The following is a 23,320-nucleotide window of genomic DNA, read 5'->3' on the forward strand; positions in this document are numbered from 1 at the left end:
TAGAATTGAACCTTGGTCCCTGGTGTTGTGAGGCAGTCATGCTAACCACTGAGCCACCCCAGTGACATGAGCTATATTTAAAGTGTTCAGATCATACATTTCATATTACAAAATAGTCACTGAATTCTACAAAAATCTTTAAATTCCCCACCAGAAATCAAACCACTTCAGCATTCTATAAAATTGTAAAACTCAATGCTTAAATTTGACATTCTTTGAAGTCTTGAATTGAAAATTATTAAAATAGAGACTCATATTTTCTGACCTTTTCCAAACTGAAAGAGAGATCTTTGGCTATGTATTTTTAAACAAATCACTAAGCTAGGACTTTTACCTTTTAATTTTGAAAGGTTGCACACCACATGCTTTCATTTTATTTGAGGTAACTAGGTTACAGCTTATTTTTATGAATAATACTATTTGTGAATTCTTTTTTGACATATTTTAGTCTAAATGACCAATGCTGAGCCTTCATTTTGAACTGGAGGCATATTATATGGTTTTTGTTTGGAATCTGGTGTTATACAGCATCCATTTCTCTTGCATTTCCTTCAGCCTTGTGGGAAGCAATTTGAACTATTTTCCAGAAGGTGAAGACATACTTTTCCATTGTACTTCAGGGCAATGTTCCACATTCTTCCTTCTGTAAATTTAAGGTTGTCCCAAACACCTTGTTCTTAAGGCCAACAGATTGTAATGACTCATTGCTCTGTCTTTGTTGACCCACATTAGCTCCTTGTTAAATAACACCTTCATTTTAAAAATCTTGTCATTGTTCTCAATTCCCTCCACTGCCTTCACCCCGTCCTTGAGCCTTCACCCAGCTCTATAATGTCTTCCAGGTGCAATAAGACTCTTGGGTATTGGTGCTACCTATAGTTTTTCAATTTCATTGGATAAATAAAAAGTTATTGTTGAAGCAAGATGACCTGTTGGAGAATTTCGATATGTGTGTAAAAACAAATTGTTGATATCAAATTTTCTTCCTTTTTGTAGCATTCCTGAGGGATCTTTGTGAGATATTATTGTATTTGTTTCTACCTCCTGGAGACTTCCATAACAAAAACATGAGATACTTCCTGAGGGTGAGACTTTTAAACGTTGAGATTATTTTATACTTAATAAAAGTGATAATGAGCAGTAGTTAATCCAACAGCTACCTTTTGATATCTGATCTATCTGGAGAAAATGAAGCTGTTTATCTCAAGATATTGAATAAATAATGTAATAGTGAAGAAACAATAGTATGGTTGAGGGAATTGGTCACGAGGTAATACTGTGTGACAGTTTACATGTGGAAACTGGACCCATGTCTTCAAATCTTGCTACTTTAGGATGATATAAATTGGAAAAAGAAGGGCCTGTGACAGGCTTCCTGTGTAACTGTGGGCATTGAGAAGTAAAAGCATGGGAATATACTCTTCCAGCAATTTATTTATTCCCCACCCCTGCATACCTGATGTTGGATGAAGTGTGCATTGTGCAATTTGGAAGAGTTTATTAAAAAAAACACTGAACAGTGGTATAATAAGCTTTTTTCTTTTCAATAATCATGAGCCTCAATTGTGCTGATTTTTAAGTACAGTTCGTCCAAAATCAGCAAGACCTTGACCAATCAACATTCTATTTCAATTCAGTTTGCATTCAGTGCAACTCATGAAGATGTGGGTGTGCTGTACCTTTTTTAAGAGAGTTAAAAGTTAGCAGAGCTACCTGACAGTACCAAGTGTTCAGCACAAGTTATAATGAAATCTTTTGGTCCAGTAGCTAAGGGTAGCTGATTTCCTGGAAACAACAAAACAGATTCGAATTAGGCCAATCAGTTTAAATTATACCCCAAAACATACCAAATGACAATCAAGTTTGAATTTAGTATATTGACAATCATAAAAGCCAATGACACAATCCGATGCTTTGGGGATATAAGGCAGGGTAAAATTGAACAGTTGGGAGGAGAACTCCTAAACCATCACCATCACCATCTGCAGACTGCCTGGAGAATAGCTTTCTTCAAGGTACCTTTATTGATCAGTGACCTGTGAAACAGAAATCCCAAAGAAGAAGAAAAGAAGACCGATGAAGATGTCAAGAGAAGGTTTGACATCTGGCTGGTTTTGAAAATTTGAATTTTTGGTAAATCTTAATTAGGCGTTTTATCGGAATAGTATTATAGAAGGGAAAGTAGGTTAGAAGAAGGAGTTATAAATACTTGTTAGTTAATTGTTCTCTGTTATACTTTAAGAAATAAAGTTGTTAATTTTTACTTTAAGTAGTTCTTGGCCTCTCTACATTTTACAGATTACTGCAAAGGATAAATCTTTTCTGTTTCTGGATTGAAATTAAGCAGGGGGGTTTACCCTGTGTCATAACAGTAGTCCTTTATATTAGTTTTGAAAACATCATGAAGAAGCAGGTCCATCTGCAAAGCTGGCTCTCCCCAATTTAAATTCACTGCCATTTACAATTTCTGCTAATTATATTTATTTGCAAGCCTTCCAGAGGCATCCAAAAATTGAACTGGACCTTTTGGGTATAAAAACCTGTTAAAAGTTTTTTGAATGTTTGTTTTTTATAAACATGTGAAAAGAAGCAGCACTGTGGTTTAGTCATTAGCAATGCCTCCTAACAGTGCCAGTGACCCGGGTTCAATTCCACCCTCTGGTGACTGTCTGTCTATGTGGAGTTTGCACATTCTCCACATGTCAGTATAGGTTTCCTCCTACAGTCCAAAGATGTGCAGGTTATGTGGCTTGGCCATGTTAAATAGCCCATAGTGTGCAGGGATTGTAGGTTAATTGGATTAACCATGAGAAATTCAGGGTTACAAGGATAGGGTAGGGTGCGTCTGTGTGGGATGCTTTTTGGAGGATCGGTGAGGACGTTTTGATGGGCTGAATGACCTGCTTCCACATGGCGGTGATTCAATGAAACTGACCACTGTAACCCAAGTGGAGATTCTCGTCATTTAACATTGGACAAATTGAATGTTATTGTCCTTTTTTTCTGTTTTGAACCCATCTTCAGCTATAGTACTGAAACGTCATCAAATTCTTGCTCTTAAAAGTAACAAAGAATTTTTAAAAACAGTTTCTTCAGAAAGATATCCAATAGCATTGATTTTAATCAAGTTTGAATTTGGCAAATGCAAATGCATTTGAGATGAAACTGGATTGTGAATGGTAGCAGAATCTATGCACTTTTTGAAGTGAACACAGTCTTGGAGTCATGAATTGCACCTAAAGTGAGAACTCTATTCTGTTGTTCTTGTACACGGATAGTAGTTATTTCACAATTAATGCTATTGTGTCCAAAACATTAAAATGACTATTTTGTTTTAGATAGATGTGTACAAATAAACTTATGTTGCACATTTTCACTTTTTCATTGTGATGTTAAGTCAAATAATTATCTTAAGAGACTAAAACTGTTCAGCCTTTTTTAAATTGCTCAGTATCCTCAATTTCCTGTGTTCTTGAGTAATCTACATCTTCATATAGCAGGTGTAGTTTTTCAAGTGCAAGTCATTTATCTAAAACTGCTTCTGTGTGCTTTATCTATTGACGAGCACTCATCAATATAACAGACTGTTAAAGAGGGTATAGAATTGTGGTGATTAAAAATAAATGTGTTTATATCCAAAAATGACTGCAAGAATGTAATTCATTGTTTCAATTTAAATAAACTGAGCAAAGTTTTCAGAGTTTTTGGAATTTTGATCGAATTGATACCTGTTTTTAAGGTGCAGATGAATTTGAAGACAATTTTTAAGACAACTTCTGTATTATAATATATATAAACTTGACTCTTGAATATGTTTTCTGTTGATAGTTTGTTACTCACAGATAAATAATTTTGGTTTTATTATTGCACAGTTTGGCATAGAATTTTCAGTAGGCTAGCAAGAACTTAACTATGTGCGTATTTTATGAAGTGTATAGTTTCCAGGTGTACTGACACATTTTACTTATGACTTTTAAAATAATCCTTTTCAATAAGTTATTTTATTTTTCAGGAAACTTTGGCAAAAGGTATCCTTTTGCCGTTAATCAACCAACTCAGTGATCCTGACTACATTAATCAGTATATTATATGGTTGGTAAGTGACAAGCATGATATTAAGAATTTTGAATCTGTTGGAATCCTATTATGTTTGGTGAATTATGTACCATGAACGTATAGTTTTAATAGAGTTGCATTTGATTCAATGTGTACTTGTAATATATGAATCTATATGAGTGGAATAAATATAGGGAATGGATGGTTGTGTCTTCATTGTCATTTTTCTCCAATGATGGATAAAGTAATAATCAACTTGAAGGAGCTTAGAAGGGACATCAGGATCCAAATTTTCCTTTATGGGAGAGTAAAGCAATCAGACTTAATTAAATTCATGCAGTTACCATTTGCTTGGAGGTGCAAAACTGCTCTAATGATGACCTGGCAGCATTTTTCAATCCTTTGTTTTAGTCTTGGGGATTGATGCCTGTTTGAATAATTCCTGATGAAGGGCCAGGGAAAAAATTTTAAACAGTAAAACATATGTTTTAAAAATTTCAAAATGTATTTTTGGTAACAATTATAAATTAGGTTTGTTTGTTTTCTTCAATGACTTTTGGCTGTGCCTTCTCTTTTTGGATATTCAATACAATTAAACCTTATTTGATACAATTATTTTGTAAATGACTGAAAATCTTTATTTCAGATCCGCGATGCCAATTGTAATTATGAAGCCTTTTTGAATATTATCAAATTAAGTGACAAGGTCGTAGAACTAGAAGCAGTGAGGGATCGAGCAGCAGAAGAGCTGCAGTATCTTCGATCTTTAGATACTGCTGGTGATGGTAAATATCTGTTTCTTTGTGGTTTTGCTTGCCTCCTTGCATTCTGTTGTAGGCAATAAGTTATGCTGCCTTGATGAAAAGTAGACGAATTGTTGATGTAAGAGAGTAAATTTTCCTTTTTGGACTATGTTGAAATCGAAGTTGGACACTGCTATATAGATGAAACCAGGAGAGGTTATCACTTGAAAAAGTTAAATGGAGCACCACTTTTTGCTGTGACAGACTTGTTTGTTTTTGAATTAGTGAGGAAGATACTTTGACACAGAGGACCGAGTTCAATACAAGCCAAAGTGATGTAAACACTCATGAGATCTGTGAAAACCCTGAGAAATCTAACAAGGTCTTTGTCGACATGGAGAAAATGGATTATATTTTCCAACTGAATTCTAGGCATTGAATTGAGATGTTTTTGCCATGGAGGAGCAAGATGCCTATTAACAAGAGCTATTCCTTATTGTTATTCTCAATAATTGCAGATCTCACCTTATTAATATACAGCTTCATATCTTACTACTTGCCCTAAGGAAACTAGATGCTAAAACTTCCTGTCATGAAAGTGCATGGATGTCTGGTCACTCCAGCTCACTTCTTCCATTTCAAGACCTCTATTTTGGACACTTGACACCAGTATACCAGGGCATGCCTCATTGGCAGCAGCAGCATGTACACTATATCCATTGACCTTAACATCAGACATACCAACCACTCGGCATCATTGTGGCATATCTCTGATCCACGTGAACCACACTCCTGTATAGCAACGCTTCACCCCAAGTCAAACCAGCAACTATCATTGCAATGTTGTTGCAAGAGAACCTTGCTTACAGACTAGGCAAGATTATATCTCATGGACATTCGCTTATGCTTTTATCACTCTCTCGCTCACTCACCTTGAGCTGACCTGGTTGCTTCCAGCATTTCTACTGTGAGGAAAGCCTGCCAGATGACAGCTGTCTAGTTGAGTTTCATTTTGTTACAAAACTGTAAAAGCAGCACTGCCAGAGACACCCTGTGAACTGGAGAAATCTCGCCCCTTCTGTGTGGGTGAAAAGAGACAAAAACCAAGAGGAAAGAATTCTAAAAAGATCTAGTCCATTGTAAAAGTGAAAAACAACTATATCTTCAATGACCTGCTAACATCTGTAATACTAAAAGTAAGAATAAATGGCGAGAGCCAATTTAACCTACCCTTCTGATCTGAAGCTTTTGATCTACATAATTTTCTTCCCCTTCTACAGGCTTTCCACACATAATGTGTGTGAAATCATCTGTCTTCTGTATGGTTTAATTGCAAATGGGTATCTATGTATTTGGTGTTTTTAAACGGATGTAGTTTAAATTGTGAGAGAGTAGATTAGGAATTATTTTAATCTGTTAGTTGTTAAAATTAAGAATATTATGATAAATAATTATTCTCTGTTAATGACAAAACCTGGTATAAATTACTTTTCTCCTGAGTAGTAGTCAGTCAAATTGGTCACCATCTTTGTATTTATGACAGCTTGCTGAATACTTCCTGGTTATGTCATGACACTGAATGGATTGTGTGTTTTGTTCATGGGTAAATAAAGGGTTATCCATATGGGGCCAAAAATTGGTCAATGTGGTTACTAAAAAAAATGCTAAAAAAAATGAATTCCAGAAGACATATTACAAAAATTCAGGTATATAATAGAAGAGAAAATATAGAAAGAAAGTTGAGGATGGACAGTCAAGTAAGCTAATTTGATGTATCATTCATTGGAAAAACTTTCGAACTGAATTGTCCATGCATCAGTGCAATGGCATTTGTTAATGCCAAGGAGACACATGTTGTATGAATGTCTATGTTAGTCAAGAGAATAATGTATGATTTTCACTATCTTACTTATAGGAAGGACTTAGGTTTTGAGGCCAGAGTCATGTGCAGACATTGAGCAAAATAAATGTTGGTACAGAAGCAACACTGCAACCAGGAGGAATGGTGAACACATTCTCCTTCACCAATATGCGTTCATTTAATTTCCTGACCTTCTCATTCACAAAGAAATGGCAAAACAGTCTCTGCATCATTTTACTGTCCATATCTGCAACTAAGACCTTTTAACCTCTGTTTGTTGTGTCTGCTGCTTTTATTTTACAATTATGAGGAAATGCCTTCACCTTGATAACTGAGTTTGGACTGTTTATGCACCTTCCCCCATTGATGCTATTACTAATGCACTGTACAACTCCTGAAACCAAATCTGTGATTCTGACTGCCAAATCTATTATCTGGCTGCTAGGTTTCTGTCGAAGAAAATAGGTGTTCAAGAACTCATTACATCTCGTTGTTCATTTGTGAGTGTTGTAGGATTGATTGAATTATAATGATAGCTAAAAGGTTTAGCTGCTGATGTCCACTTCCTGACACATTATAGTAAATGTAACGTTGGGGATACTATTTTCTTGTCAACTGAAACCCATCCATGTTTGCTCAAATTACATCAGATTTATAGATCTTTCCCTCTGCAGGTTCACTCAATTGCATTAAAGAGAGTTTGAAGTCCTCTTTCAAGGATCTTTCCTTTTTGTCTTGGATTGTTGAAACCTCTTGCTGCTTCAAAGTCATTGGCTTCAATCTCAATCTGAAATTTCATTGTTTAACAACTTTGGAATTTCTACCAATAAGCAATCTGCTGCAAATGTCTCAAGTTTATATGTATCCGGCTGTAAACTGCATTATGACAGCCTTACTGTGTAATTTAGAGATAAAGATGGGCACATCAACACAGCCATCTGTATTTTGCAGGCAACAATACAATTTGCTGATGATTGTGTAGTGTTCACGCAATTGTAATTACTCAGAAACTAAAGTTTCAATACCTGGGTAACATTTAGGCTTGGACCTGTGACCACTACTATCTAGAAGAACATAGACATCAGCTGTATCATCCGCAGATGTAATCTCCAACCCCCATGTAGTTCCAACTTGTTATTATGTCATTGTTCTTTCATGTTGTTGACGCAAAATCTGACCTTCCTTCCCCACAGCTCATTGGACATGCCTACAACAAATGAACTGCAGCAAATAGCTGACCACTACCTCCTCAAGACAGTCCGGCATGGGCAATGAATGCTGGATTTTTCAGTGGTGATCATGTCCCAAAATGAATAAAGAATAGCGCAGGTTTTCTGGGACAAATCTTGCTTCTTGCACGTGCTTGATTTTAACAATCCCCAACAAGACCTGACTTTTTTTTACTTTAAAGACCAACTCTAATAAAGACTACTTTTAATGCAGCAATACTTAAGCAAAATCTACCCAGCTGGCCTTGATTAAATTGTGTTAGTCATGCTTAAAGTAATCAAGTGTTAATCTATTTTAGTGAAAATCCTATATTGATAAGATGACACACCATTTGTACACAACTTTTAAAGAAACAATGGGCAAGAGGAAGTAGCTACCGCAGGGATGATGAATAAAAACTATCAATAATTGATTGTCTTTGCTTGTGAAAACACAATTTCAAATTATTGAAAATTAAGCAATCTGCTCCTGGTCAGAAAATGTTGGAGAACAAAGTATGGCATAATGATGGATTTCTGTAGGATACTTTAAAGATTAACCATCTTGTTGAGTCATGAAATATGGTGAGGTTGGTACTAGGTCTGAACTTGGAAGAAGAAGCTTTTATTTCTTGTGCCTGTTACTACAAGTCTGGCTATGACAGCTTTCTGCTATAGTAGATCCTGTTTTTTTTCGCTGTACCAGTTGTTTCTATGGACCATGCACCAAGGCATTCTTTTCCCTCACCTTTGGCAAAATTGGTCTCAACATCGTAAACTCTGTGGTGTATCAATTAAAGTGTACAATTTCCAGAATTTTTTCCTGATCCCAAATAAAAATACCATATATTAAATAAACCTTGAGTCATTAGGTCAGCCTGTATTATCATACTTGCCTGAATACTTAATGAAGATTGTTGTTTGGACACGGGTTTGTCTCAAATAAAACTTTGCAAATCTGGGCTTTCCAGTGACAGCCACATCTGTGAAATTAAAATTAAATGAATTATTTTTGCCAATTCAGACCTTACGCAATCTGGCTTAAACTTTGCTAAGTTAGTCATTAACATTACAGTTTCTTTTGTGTATTATTTTAAACTTGTATTTCTGTATATGTTTTAGTTATTTTATGAAATATAACTTAAATGTATTAAATAAGTTTAGAATTTTGAGTTAACAGGTTTTGAATAACTGCTGCTTTAATTTCAGATATAAGCACTATAAAGAATCAGATGAACAGTTTACTGTTCGTGAAGAAAATCTGTGAAACGAGAGTTCAGAGATTAAACTCAGGAAAGGTAACTGGTTTAATTTCCATATTTATCAGTGAAATACTTTTGATTTTTTTTCTTGAAGCCAAAGTTCCTATCATTTTCAATTGAAGATTTTAAAGTATTAATTTAAAAATGAGAGAACAATATCAAATCCATTCATGTGGTTGAATTTTCTACACTTGCTTGCCCAACAATGCATGTTTGTGTAAAATTAAAATGAAAGAAAATTGTCTGTCTCAATTAAGGATTTTACAAGATTGGGTGCTTGTCCAATGCTGCCATAAAATGTACATATTGTTATTGATCCTGTATTCAAAAATGAAATAGTTAACACTCACGATGAGTATACATGTTCGTCATTTAATCATGCCAGATTATGCGCTCAAACTTCCTCCTTCCACCAACCCCTTCAAACCAAGCAATGATAGATATATTTGAAAAAGAAATAATGTTGAAAATCTTGCCAATATGGAATGTATTCAGAACGTGTTGAAAATGCATAGTCATTTAATTATGAAAAACAGGTTAGTTATAACGTTTCAGATGCAAGATGTTTCCTTAATCGAAATCGGGAGAGTTATATTTGATCATTTCAGTTAATACTTTTTAAAATGACCAAGAAATTCTCTGGGCTCTCTTCTGGTCTCCTGAAATATCTTAATTGAGTGTTTTTTTTTCCCTTTGGAACCTCCCGATACGGCATCCTTGAGGCTGAAAATAGACACTGTTGCCAATTGTCTAGCACTTGTGACGAGGCTTGAAGAGCTGTCACAGTATCATTGCTATAATTTTCTATCTTTTTCGCAAAGAGAATTGTACAAAATTCTTCAGAAGTATTAGTGTTCACAGCATGAACAGCTGAAACGTTTTCCCACATGTTCGCTAGTAGAGGCAAGGCATTCTGCTATTTTCAATCCTTTCACTCAAAACCTGTTCATTTTGAATCCAGTTCATATTTGTAACACTGAACAAGTTTTGTACCCACCTTATTATGTGCCTTTCAGTTCTTTATAATTTTGAATTGCTTCTAACAGCAACTCCACTCTCTCTTCTGAACTGACACTTTTAAAAAAAATCTTCTTTAAAACCTCAATGTTGAGTGTCTGCTTAAAGCTTTGAACACCTTTCCTGAAGTCACACTTCAATATTTTGACTTTAAATTGAACATCCTGCCACATTCTGTCTGTTCAATATTATACATCAAAATCTACATTACGTAATATCTTTTAAGGTAAGAAAACGTTATGAGGCATGCTGCTGAGATATTGCATCAAACAGATACTGAATCAAAGATATTGAGAGGGATGGTCAAAGTGTTTTTTAATCCTTAATGGATGTATCTGGAATGGAAAAAGGAATGAATGGAAGAAAGTGGGGTTTAGATGAATAAAGGCACAACTTCTGTAGGTGAAATGAAAGGAGCATGCTATATAAGAACAGATTAAATAGGGATAGGAGTAAAACGAGTGGATTATATGATCCTTGGTGTGCTCAATATGATCATGACTGATTTTCTTTGATGCATTTTCTTGAACGATTGAAATTCTAAATATCTCTGCTTTCAGTATATTCAAGGAGTTTTCATAGAATTCAAAAAAATTGCAAACCTTTACATGATTTTTTTTTCTCATCAGGCTTAACTGCTTGGCCCCTTATATTAAGACTTTGTCCATGCTAATAATTCTCCGGTGAGCTAATCTATTGATCTGATCTACGCTTATGGAGGGAGAACCAGAGTTAATTTCCAAGTTGAATATGACTTCTTTGGAACAAATGAGAGCTGGAAATTTCATGAGCTATTTGTTGTAAAGAGAGGTTTTGGGGCAAGTGGAACAAAGAAGAGTTCTGGGAAGTATAAAAACATGACAAAACTGAGAAATCAAAGGTATCTTAAAACCAAAAAGCGAAGGAAATGGTAATGGTTGAACAGAAGAGGGAAAGCATTGGTCCAGAATAGGTGTCATAGTAGAATACAGGTCAATTCTGACTCTCAGCAAAAATGTAAACTTCAGTTATCAAGGTCGATTGGGGAGGTTGTGACAGTTGCTCTTGGAGAGAAGATGACTAAGGGAAAATGTGATACTTGTCCTTAATGTCATGAGAGCCCTGTATAGAGTAAATGGGGCGAACCTGTTCCTACTTGTAAAAGGATCAAGAATAAGAGGGCACAGATGTAAAGTGATTTGTAGAATGAGCAAATGTGATGAGAGAACTTCTTTTTCACACGTCAAGTGGTTCAGGTCTGGAATGCATTACCTGGAGGCAGAGTCTATGAAGACGTTCAAGCATTGAATGGAGACTATGTGCAAAGATATGGGAAGCAGTTATGTAACTGGCACAAAGTCAGTGCTAGTTGGAGAGCCAGTGCAGATATGAGGGCTGAATGGGACCAGGAGAAATTGAGGACTCCTCAGATGCTGCCCGATCTGCTGTGCTTTTCCAGCATTACACTCTCGACTCTGAATGAGACCATCCTAGTTCTATGGTTTATGAAAACTAGGTAGAGATGCTGGAGAGATGAAGGCATCAAAATGGAGAGCAAAATTGGTGAACTGATTTTGCTGAACTCCATGTTGATTCTAGAAGGTTGTGAAAAGGAGTAGGACAAGCAATATTCCACATAATCTATAATAAGCTGGGCATTACGCCATGCAGGTACTCATAGCCATACTTCTTGTTTTGGAGGAAGTGAACAGAGTTGAAGGAGAAGCAGGCAGCAGGGATTGGTGATTATAGGGGGCTGTATGGTTTCTGTTCAAGGTTGAAGCAGAAATCATCTGAGGCATGGTAGGATGTAGAGGGATTGGATATCCTTCGTGAAGAAGAGGTGATCAGGGCCAGGAAATAGGCTAGAGTGGGTGAGGGCAACAGAGAAAGTAAGGCAGCTGACAGCATGCTAACAGTTCTTGACGTAAAAAAAAAAAGTCAGTGCAGGTAAGATGCTAAAAGAGGGATCCAGGTGGAAGGAGAGTATTGGTGAAAATGTCTGTTAATTCTTTGAGAAAGATGTCAGTATGGAGGTGAATGTGATAGCGGAATCAGTTGATGTGCTGAAAACTGATGGAGGTGGGATGGGATAGGGGAGTCCTTTGTATTGGAGAGCAGATGGTTAGACCATTTAGAGAATATATGTTGAGAGGAGGGATTAGAAAAACAATGGGGTCAGAGAAGAGAATTTGTCTAGTTTTGTGCATAAAGAGGTTTGGCATTGAACATGTGATAATAGATTACAACCTGAGGATAGGAGTTTAAATTTCAAATGTTAGGAGCTTAACTTAGTTTAGTGATGTATCAACATTTCTTGGTGAAGGATAAATTACAGATAGCAGATTTTTAAATGAGTTCAAGTTGTGGAGACAAACTAGGAGAGCATTCGAATAATTCAGCCTAGAGATCATAAAGGCATTATGATAATTACAATAACTAATAAACTAAGGTAAGGTGGAGGCAATCATCATAACAGAAAAAACATAAGAGTTTAGAAATTTGGCTTGGAGTTGAAATGGACATCAAACTTGAGGTATGGTTCATCAATGAAACTGTGTTGGGGATGTGGATAGAATCTGTGGTGAGTGTACAGTATTTGTGGTTGGATCATACATTACGTTAAATATATTTTGATGTACCATTGAGCTGCACTGTATCCGTTTATTTGATTTGTAAATATATTATATTCCCATATGCTATAATCTTCAGTATGATCAATACTTTGAACAGACATATTGAGTAACTTAGGGGGAAAAAAATTGACCTGGATCTTTCACTGGCCAATCATTATTTCAGAGTAAATAGAAAGGGAACCCTGCAGAATTCCCATCAGCACTTCAAAAGAATTGCCAGGAAATTGAGGATCCTCCTTAGCATTTCCTCTACATCTGGAACTCTCAAAGCATTCATTTAAATCTAACTGTTCTGATGAAAGAAAGTGAGTACTTTCTTGAGAACAGTTAGATCAAGTACATAGTTAGCTCCTGAGTAACTATATAGCTGATCCCATAATTAGCTAGCGACTGTCAGTGTGGAGTTTGCACATTCTCCCCGTGTCTGCGTGGGTTTCCTCTGGGTGCTCCATTTTACTCCCACATCCAAAGATATGCAGGTTAGGTGAATTGGCTATAGTGTCAAGTGCATTAGTCAGGGGTAAGTGTAGGGTGAGTTGCTCTTCGGAGGGTTGGTGTGGACTTGTTGGGCTAAAGGGCCTGTTTCCATGCTGGAAGGATTCTAATCTAATTCCAATTTAAACATCTCCCTCAGATCCTTACAACTCTCAGGATCTAACCTGACATTCTCTGAGAGCTGTCCCCTCCTCATTTTGCCTGTTTCAGGCCAGCTATCCCCACCCCATTCCCCATGAGCTGAATCCTTCCCCTCTGGTAACCAATTTACATGTACCTTCAAATTTCAGGCTATGCTGCTTACTCCTGTGAAAAGAATGTGGTTTGCACTTCTCAACAACTCTGCACTTCAAAAAATGTGTCATTGTGAAAGCTTGGCTCTGATTCTGAGGGAGCCCTGATCAAAATCTCCTGTCAGAAATGTAGAGTGACTTTTTTTTATATAGAAAAAAAGTGGCAATGTGTGTGAGGTTGCCATTCCTTGATGAATCTGGGGTTTTGCTGATTCTTTGCATTTGGCTCAACTTCCATTGCAATCTTTGTGATCTGAAGGTTATTGTTTCTTTTAATTTTTACACCAAGGCATTTTTCAGTTTTACTGTCTCCGATGTATTTTCTTGCTCCTGCTACAGAGAGTTAAAGGGAGGCTTTTGCTGCTTCCTCCAAACAATATACATTTGCAGGCCTTGACAAAATGGGAATAGTATTGAATATCTCACGATGCAGGGTGCAAAACTTTTAAAGGCTTCTGTCCCAGGGTATCTCCCTATGAAATAATATGCCTTCATTTTTATGTGGAAGTTGAAATCTGCATTAAAAGAATAAGTTAACTTATGATTGCCACCTGAAGGTCCGGTTTAATTTAAATGCAATAAGAAGCTATCAGATGTTTTCATATAAAGTATGACTTCAATACATTGCAGCTGATAGCGTACTGCTGATTGGATTGAGTATGAAAATTATTCATGACAATAAAACCTTCAACTGGGAATAACAGCCGCATTCAGGATTCCAAACTGGCTGGCCTCATGCTACCTCCCATTTGCACAGATTCTGGGCAAGGATTTTTTGCTTTGTGTAGACCACAGTATATGCTACTCTCCTATGTAGAATCATAAAATCCCTACCATGTGGAAGCATGGCTCAGTGTCCATAGAGTCCATGCTGAATGTTTGATGAGCATCCCACTCAGACCTAACCCCTACCCCTATCCCCACAACCCTACATGAGCTATGGCCAGTCCACCTAACCTATATATCCATGGGCACTAGGGGCGATTTAGCACGACCAGTCTATCTAACTTGCACATCTGTGGATTGTAGGAGGAAACCTGTGCATACGTGGGGAAAATGTGCAAACTTGACACAGACAGTCGCCCAATGCTAAAATTGAATACTAATCCCTGGCACTGTGAGTCAGCAGTGCTAACTATTGAGCCACTATCCTGCCATTGTGGGTTATGAAAATGGGATCATGAAAGTTAATATTTCTAATGAGGAAAATGGGAATAAAAAGGGAACGACAAGGCATTAGATCAAGGAAGCAATAAGGGTAATTCCAGATATTCACTACCACCTGAGAGAAGAAATTCCCTTATGTCTCAGTTTTAAATGAGTAATCCCTTATTCTGTAGCTATGTCCCCTGCTTCAAGATTCCCCCACAAGTGGAAGCATCTACTCTGTCAAATCACTTCAGATTCTTGTATATTTCTTCAAAAAATCACCCATCATTCTGCTTAACTGTAATGAATAAAGACCTAATCTGTCCAACCGTTATCAGTTAATTAAGCCTCTTCATCCCAGGAATTAGCCAGTTGAATCTCTTTTGAACTGCCTTTCATGCCAGTATATTCTTTTCAAATATGTGACCAAAACTGTACACAGTAATCCACATGCAGCCTTACCAACACCCTGCATTGTTACAAGACTTCCCTAGTTTTATATTCTAAGGCCAAAATTCCATGTGCCTTCTTAATTGCTTACTGCAGCTTAATCACTTGTCCTGTAGCACTTACTTCCTATTTGATTTCATTAATCCCCATTTTGGGATTACCTCTTCTGACATTATTCAAGCAATATTTTCATTGTTCAGTTGTGTGTAGGATACACTTACACCCACCCTATAAATTGGTTAATGTGACCAAACTATAAGTTTTTTTTCCCCAATAACTCTGTGAAAGAATCAATTTGTAGCTGCTCCTATGGCCCCATTCAATATGGTTGACACAACATGGGACCTTGACTTGTCTTCCCAGGTCAGTCCGGGCATATACCAGAATTGCTGACTGTTTTGCCATGCCTGTTCCAAATCATTGCCACCACCAGTATCTGCCTATCATTCCAAATGTGGCCTCTCTCTCATGGTATGCTCTCAACATTTTCATGAGGTTATGCTAAATGCAGTGTGGTGCTACCACCCTTTCCCCTCTTCTTCAAATGCCATTGGCAGCTTTTACCCTCCTTGTTCTTCCCATCACTTTTTCTTTCCTCTACCATATCCCTATTGTGAGATATTGTACTGTAGGTCCCCTCACTAACCCACTTACAAACGCTTTATATTTACTCATTCATAACTGCTTTACTAACTCATTCACAAGCGAACACTGAATTCCCATTTCATTCATTCATAACACTGATTCATTCATAAAAACACAGTTTTGTACTACATTTTACTATTGCAAGATAGACTAAAATTAAAACATTACTTCCAAACCCATTACTGCTTCTTCACACCTTTGATCCTTACCAGGCCTACTTCTACATCAAAAGCTACTTCTGAATAGGTGTCAGTATCATAAATTATACCATTCCCATCAAATTTCCACAAAACATTATAGTATTAATCAGCCCTTACCAACCTTCTCTCGGACCTGAAAGATTATACAACATCGAACAGTTTCCCCTTATATTTCCCAGTTAAAACCCTATGACTGGACTGCCATCCCTTTAAGAAACTAATTATTCAAACAGCACTCATATGCAATTGCATGAATAAATGAATGAATGAAACTCACACTGGCAAATAATAAACAAATCTCACAACCCAGCTGCAATAATCAGTTTAATATCCTTTATTCTTTTGTTAAATACAGGTATAATTTCTAATTTGTTTAGAGCATTTAGCCTAGTATTTTTACTAACATTTGCTAACTTAAAAGTCAAAAGGACTAACACCTCTTTAATTATGCAAGTGGACCAGATAGGTGGTCTTAATTCCATCAAAAGTAGCAACCTCGATTTAACTGATGTTTAACCCATCTCCTGTCTCTCCAGGACAGAAGTCCTTCAAACCTTTGTTTTATCTACAGTACACAATGTAACACCATAGTGATGGAATTTCAATATATGTAAGAACTGTATTTTATTGTTCCATCACTGCCTCAAGCTTGCGCTACTGTGGTTGCTGAATATAGAGGCTATTTTCACCACTCACCTATTTTGCTCATTATTTGAACACAATCCCACACTATGTAAGTGGACTATGTTCATCACTTCAAGCTCAAATGCTGTTGTTTTGGTTACCCAGTTGAACAGGATCTATTCCCTTCTGATGTGCTGTAACCTTTTATCACTACTGCCTCCAGTAGTCTAGCAGCTCCCACTAATTCCTTAATTGCTGTCTCATTCTGTATATATCTTCCTCCTGAGGTAACATCCCCTCCTCAATTCTATGTTACCATATAATGATGTAAAGCCACAACAGCTTACCTACTGTCTATGTAAGTGTTAGCCCATTGAGTGTAGTGTCACATTGTATGCTTATCTGTACACAACATTTCAATTTATTTTCAAAAGTTTTGTTTCTTCTTTCCACCACACCTGAAGACCTGGATGAGTCACTATCTGTGACGGTATTGACCACCCACATATTACCTTGATCGGTAATAATCTGTAGGAGAAATTGTCGTTAATGCTAATTCTTACAAGCAATTAGATCTAAATGTGTTAATGATCAAATAAAATGCATTTACACCTCTCTTTCCTTGCACTGCATCCAACTTTGGACAATTCCTAGAAATAAGAGGTATCCACAAGTTTCAAAACAAAGCATGTTTACTGTTTCTGTCTTTTCATGAATCTTGGAAATCATCTGCACAGTATTCTTAACCGAAATCAAACAATTCTATTTGATCCCAGGTGCCACATCTTTGAACATGCTTATCCTTTACATTTTAGGCCTTTAGATATTTCACAGCCCCAGATTTAAATAAACCAATGGGGGTTCCCTTTAAAATTGGCTTTTTTTTGTTATTTAATTAGTCCTTTGGTTGTTCTTGGTTTGGCCTCTGTCCAGGAGCATTGCCTTTGTTCTACGATTCATTTATTTCACCTCTCTGAATTACCTTTCCTGACCATAGAGCTTTTGCCTTCCTGTTCCACCAATCTCATCTTGCCAGACTCTAACATGAATAATTTATTTTGCATGCCTATAAATGAAATGTTGTTCATTGCAAGGAAAATGATTATAAAAGTAGGGTGTAACTTTTGTTTGAACCGTTGAACAGGGCATTGATTAGAGCATATCTGAAGCACTGAGTTCGGTTTAGTCATCTTACATATTTGAGAGATGGTTAACCTCATGTAAAGGTCACCTCTTTACTGACTTCGGGCCAAAATTTCCTTGTTTCTCACATGGTTAATTCATAGGTCAGTCTATACGTTTGGGAGAAAGTGAGGACTGGAGATCAGAGTTGAAAATGTGTTGCTGGAAAAGCGCAGCAGGTCAGGCAGCATACAAGGAGCAAGCGAATCGACGTTTCGGGCATGAGCCCTTCTTCAGGAATGAGGAAAGTATGTCAAGCAGGTTAAGATAAAAGGTAGGGAGGAGGGACTTGGGGGAGGGGCATTGGAAATGTGATAGGTGGAAGGAGGTTAAGGTGAGGGTGATAGGCCGGAGTGGGGGTGGGGTTAGAGAGGTCAGGAAGAAGATTTCAGGTTAGGAAGGTAGTGCTGAGTTTGAGGGTTGGGACTGAGACAAGGTGGGTGAGGGGAAATGAGGAAACTGGAGAAATCTGAGTTCATCCCTTGTGGGTGGAGGGTTCCTAGGCGGAAGATGAGGCGCTCTTCCTCCAGCCGTCGTGTTGCTATGGTCTGGCAATGGAGGAGTCCAAGGACCTGGAAGACCTTGGTGGAGTGGGAGGGGGAGTTGTAGTGTTGAGCCAAGGGGTGGAAACGTTCCGCAAGTAGGCGGCTTGTCGGCCTCCTCTATATTGGGGAGACAGGCCACCTACTTGTGGAATGTTTCAGAGAACACCTCTGGGACACCCGGACCAACCAACCCAACCATCCCGTGGCTCAACACTTCAACTCCTCCTCCCACTCCACCAAGGACATGCAGGTCCTTGGACTCCTCCATCGCCAGACCATAGCAACACGATGGCTGGAGGAAGAGCGCCTCATCTTCCGCTTAGGAACCCTGCAACCACAAGGGATGAACTCAGATTTCTCCAGGTTCCTCATTTCTCCAGTTTCCTCATTTCTCCTCCCCCCTCCTTGTCTCAGTCCCAACCCTCGAACTTAGCACCATCTTCCTAACCTGCAATCTTCTTCCTGACCTCTCCGCCCCCACCCCCACTCCGGCCTATCACCCTCACCTTAACTTCCTTCCACCTATCGCATTTCCAACGCCCCTCCCACAAGTCCCTCCTCCCTACCTTTTATCCTAGCCTGCTTGGCACACTTTCCTCATTCCTGAAGAAGGGCTCATGCCTGAAACGTCGATTCTCCTGCTCCTTGGATGCTGCCTGACCTGCTGTGCTCAGTCTATACGTTTGGCCAACACTTAGTACTTACCACCTGGTTGGAATTGAAATCGAACTCACTGTGGTATATACATGCTTAATAGAATTGTAGAATAACACATTATTTTCAACACATGTCCAGCTCTTTGTGTCTCCTTTTGTGCTAATTTTAGGAACGTGGTTGATGGGAACAGTATTCAAATTGGAAATTCAGTGATAACAGGCAGTGGGAAAGGGTGGATTTCAACTTGTTCAGAATGTTACATGTAAAAGTATGATCCCCCCTTTACTTTTGGACTAAAATTTACTTTTACACTGGAGACAGGTCATAGAGTCATAGAGATGTACAGCATGGAAACAGACCCTTCGGTCCAACCCGTCCATGCTGACCAGATATCCCAACCCAATCTAGTCCTACCCGCCAGCACCCGGCCCATATCCTTCCAAACCCTTCCTATTCATATACCCATCCAAATGCCTCTTAAATGTTGCAATTGTACCAGCCTCCACTACATCCTCTGGCAGCTTATTCCATACACTTACCACCCTCTGCGTGAAAACGTTGCACATTAGGTCTCTTTTATATCTTTCCCCTCTCACCTTAAACCTATGCCCTCTAGTTCTGGACTCCCTGACTCCAGGAAAAAGACTTTGTCTATTTATCCTATCCATGCCCCTCATGATTTTGTAAACCTCTATAAGGTCACCCCTCAGCCTCCGACGCTCCAGGGAAAACAGCCCCAACCTGATCTCCCTGTAGCTCAGATCCTCCAACCCTGGCAACATCCTTGTAAATCTTTTCTGAACCCTTTCAAGTTTCACAACATCTTTCCGATAGGAAGGAGACCAGAATTGCACGCAATATTCCAACAGTGGCCTAACCAATGTCCTGTACAGCCGCAACATGACCTCCCAACTCCTGTATTCAATACTCTGACCAATAAAGGAAAGCATACCAAACGCCGCCTTCACTATCCTATCTACCTGCAACTCCACTTTCCAGGAGCTATGAACCTGCACTCCAAGGTCTCTTTGTTCAGCAACACTCCCTAGGACCTCACCATTAAGTGTATAAGTCCTGCTAAGATTTACTTTCCCAAAATGCAGCACCTTGCATTTATCTGAATTAAACTCCATCTGCCACTTCTCAGCCCATTGATCCATCTGGTCCTGATCCTGTTGTAATCTGAGGTAACCCTCTTCGTTGTCCACTACACCTCTAATTTTGGTGTCATCTGCAAACTTACTAACTTGTACCTCTTATGCTCACATCCAAATCATTTATGTAAATGACAAAAAGTAGAGGACCCAGCACCGATCTTTGTGGCACTCCACTGGTCACGGGCCTCCAGACTGAAAAACAACCCTCCACCATCACCCTCTGTCTTCTACCTTTGAGCCAGTTCGGTATCCAAATGGCTAGTTCTCCCTGTATTCCATGAGATCTAACATTGCTAATCAGCCTCCTGTGGTGAACCTTGTCAAGTGCCTTACTGAAGTCCATATAGATCTCATCTACTGCTCTGCCCTCATCAATCTTCTTTGTTACTTCTTCAAAAAACTCAATCAAGTTTGTGAGACATGATTTCCCACGCACAAAGCCATGTTGACTATCCCTAATCAGTCCCTACCTTTCCAAATACATGTACATCCTGTCCTCAGGATTCCCTGCAATAACTTGCCCACCACCGAGGTCAGGCTCACCAGTCTATAGTTCCCTGGCTTGTCTTTACCGCCCTTCTTAAACAGTGGCACCACTGTTTAAGAGGTTTACTCGATTGTTCTATGAAATGAAGAGGTTATCTCTGACAGAAAGTTGAACTGATTCAGCTTATATCTATTAGGATTTAGAGATTTAAGTTGTGGTCTTATTCGAAGCTTATAAATTCCTGAGCGGACTTGACAAGGTAGGTGCAGAAAGCATATTCTCCTTTTGGAGGAGTTTACAACCAGGGGACTCCATTTAAAAATAACTCCTCCCATTTGACCTAGAGATGATGAGTTTTTTTCCTTGTAAGGATTCCATAAGACCATAATAAATAGGAATAGGAGTAATCCGTTCAGCCCCTCAAGCCTACTCTTCTATTCTTTAGGATCATAGCTGAGCTAATGTTCCTCACATCCATTTTCCTGCATTTTCCCCGGAACTCTTGATGCCTTTATTGATCAAAAATCTATCTATCTACCTTAGCCTTAAATACACACAAGGACTGTGCCCTGCAAGAAATTCCAATGAGTCTTAACCCTCCAAAAGAAGAAATTCCATCTCATCTCAGTGTTAAATTGGTACCCCTTTATGTTGAGACTGTGCCCTCTGATCCTTGACTCTGCCCTGAGAGAAACATTGTTTCCACATTTACCCTGTCAAGCCCAGAGTGCTAAATGCTGGAAAGAGATCACCTCACAATCTTATAAACTCCAGTGAGTCGAGTCAAAAACTGTTTCACCTTTGCTCATAAGACAATCCCGACATATCTTGGCTCATCCTAGTGAACCTTCTCTGAACTGCTTCCAATTAAATGGTATCTTTCCTTAAAGAAGACAAAAACTGATTATTGTACTCTGTGTGATTTCACCAACACCTTTATACAGTTGCAGTAATAGTTTTCTTTTGGTATATTCCAATCCCCTTGAAATAAGGACCAACATTCTGTGAGACTTAATGATTACTATTGGCATCTGAATGCTAGCTTTCCATTTCATACATAAGAACCCTTTGCGTTGCAGTTTTCTGCAGTTTTTCTCCAATTAAGTAATATTCTGTTCTTTAATTCTCCCTTCCCTAAAAGAACACATTCAGATTTTCCTACATTTTATTGAATTTGCCAACTTTTTGTCCACTCAAACTATCAATCTTTTTCTGAAAACTATTTGTATCTGTCTAGCAATTATGTTGTCTGCAAATTGGCTACAGTACAGTTGTTTCCTTCCTCTAAGTCATTAATATGCATTGTAAACACTTGCAGTCCCACATTGCTCCCTGTGGAATTCCACACATTACAGGTTGCCAACTTGAGCAAGAGTCCCTTATCCCCACTTGCTGTTTCCTTTCCCGTAGTCAATTCTCTGTAAATGCCAGTGTACTACCTCTAACACCAAGTTGAAGGCTGCGATCTTATGATTTAAACTTTTGTAACATATCTTGTCGAACACCTGCAAATCCAAATACAATGCATCTACTGTTTTCCTTCTGTCTACTATGATTTGGATTTCTTTGAACAACTCTAATAAATTTCCCTTTCATGAAACCATGCTGACTCTGCTTGATTAGATTATGATTTTTCAAATGCGTTGTTGTTATTTCTTTAATGGATTCCAACATTTTGCCAACAACAGATGTTGGGTTAATTGGACTGTAATTACCTGCTTTTTGTCTTCCTGCCTTTTTGAATAGGGGTATCACATTGGTAGTTTTCCAATCCTCTGATACCTCTCCAGAATCCAAAGAGTTTTGAAAGATTACTATCAATGCATCCACTTTCTCGGTAGCCATTACTTTTATGATCCAAAGATGCAAACCATTAGGGCATATCTGTCTTTAACCCTATTTTAATAATGGTAATGGTCCTTAATTCTTCCCTCCTATTCTTTAGGTATTAATGGGATGTTTGAACTATCTTCCACTCATTCTCTTGTCCAGAGTTCAATGGAGACAGTCATAGAAGATTTTTAAGACTGTGTTAGACCTATTATAGAGTCATAGAGATGTACAGCCTGGAAACAGACCCTTTGGTCCAACCCATCCATCTCAACCCAATCTTGTCCCACCTGCCAGCACCCGGCCTATAGCCCTCCAAACCCTTCCTATTCATAGAACATAGAACAATACAGCGCAGTACAGGCCCTTTGGCCCTCGATGTTGCGCCGATCCAAGCCCACCTAACCTATACTAACCCACTATCCTCCATATACCTATCCAATGCCCACTTAAATGCCCATAAAGAGGGAGAGTCCACCACTGCTACTGGCAGGGCATTCCATGAACTTACAACTCGCTGAGTGAAGAACCTACCCCTAACTTCAGTCCTATATCTACCCCCCCTTAATTTAAAGCTATGCCCCCTTGTAATACCCGACTCCAGACGCGGGAAAAGGTTCACACTGTCAACCCTATCTAACCCCCTAATCATCTTGTACACCTCAATCAAGTCACCCCTAAACCTTCTTTTCTCTAATGAAAACAGCCCTAAGTGTCTCAGTCTTTCCTCATACGATCTTCCTTCCATACCAGGCAACATCCTGGTAAATCTCCTCTGCACCCGTTCCAGTGCCTCCACATCCTTCCTATAGTATGGCGACCAAAACTGCACACAATATTCCAG

General features: G+C 38.4%; 1 protein-coding gene across 6 annotated transcripts in view; it reads left to right on the plus strand.

The window, feature by feature from the left end:
• Positions 1-23,320, plus strand: part of snx13 (sorting nexin 13) — a 234,419-nt gene that overhangs the window by 94,793 nt on the left and 116,306 nt on the right. For all 6 annotated transcript variants that reach the window (XM_087987099.1, XM_087987100.1, XM_087987101.1 and 3 more), the window contains exons 8-11: positions 997-1,085; positions 4,013-4,096; positions 4,703-4,841; positions 9,078-9,166. In XM_087987099.1, coding sequence (XP_087843225.1) covers positions 997-1,085; positions 4,013-4,096; positions 4,703-4,841; positions 9,078-9,166 — 401 coding nt within the window. The remainder of the gene's footprint in view (positions 1-996; positions 1,086-4,012; positions 4,097-4,702; positions 4,842-9,077; positions 9,167-23,320) is intronic.

This window comes from Chiloscyllium plagiosum, unplaced genomic scaffold (assembly GCF_037043375.1).
Source record: "Chiloscyllium plagiosum isolate Xiang-an unplaced genomic scaffold, Cpla_swu_hap1 HiC_scaffold_5, whole genome shotgun sequence".
NCBI classification, from domain to species: Eukaryota; Metazoa; Chordata; class Chondrichthyes; order Orectolobiformes; family Hemiscylliidae; genus Chiloscyllium; species Chiloscyllium plagiosum.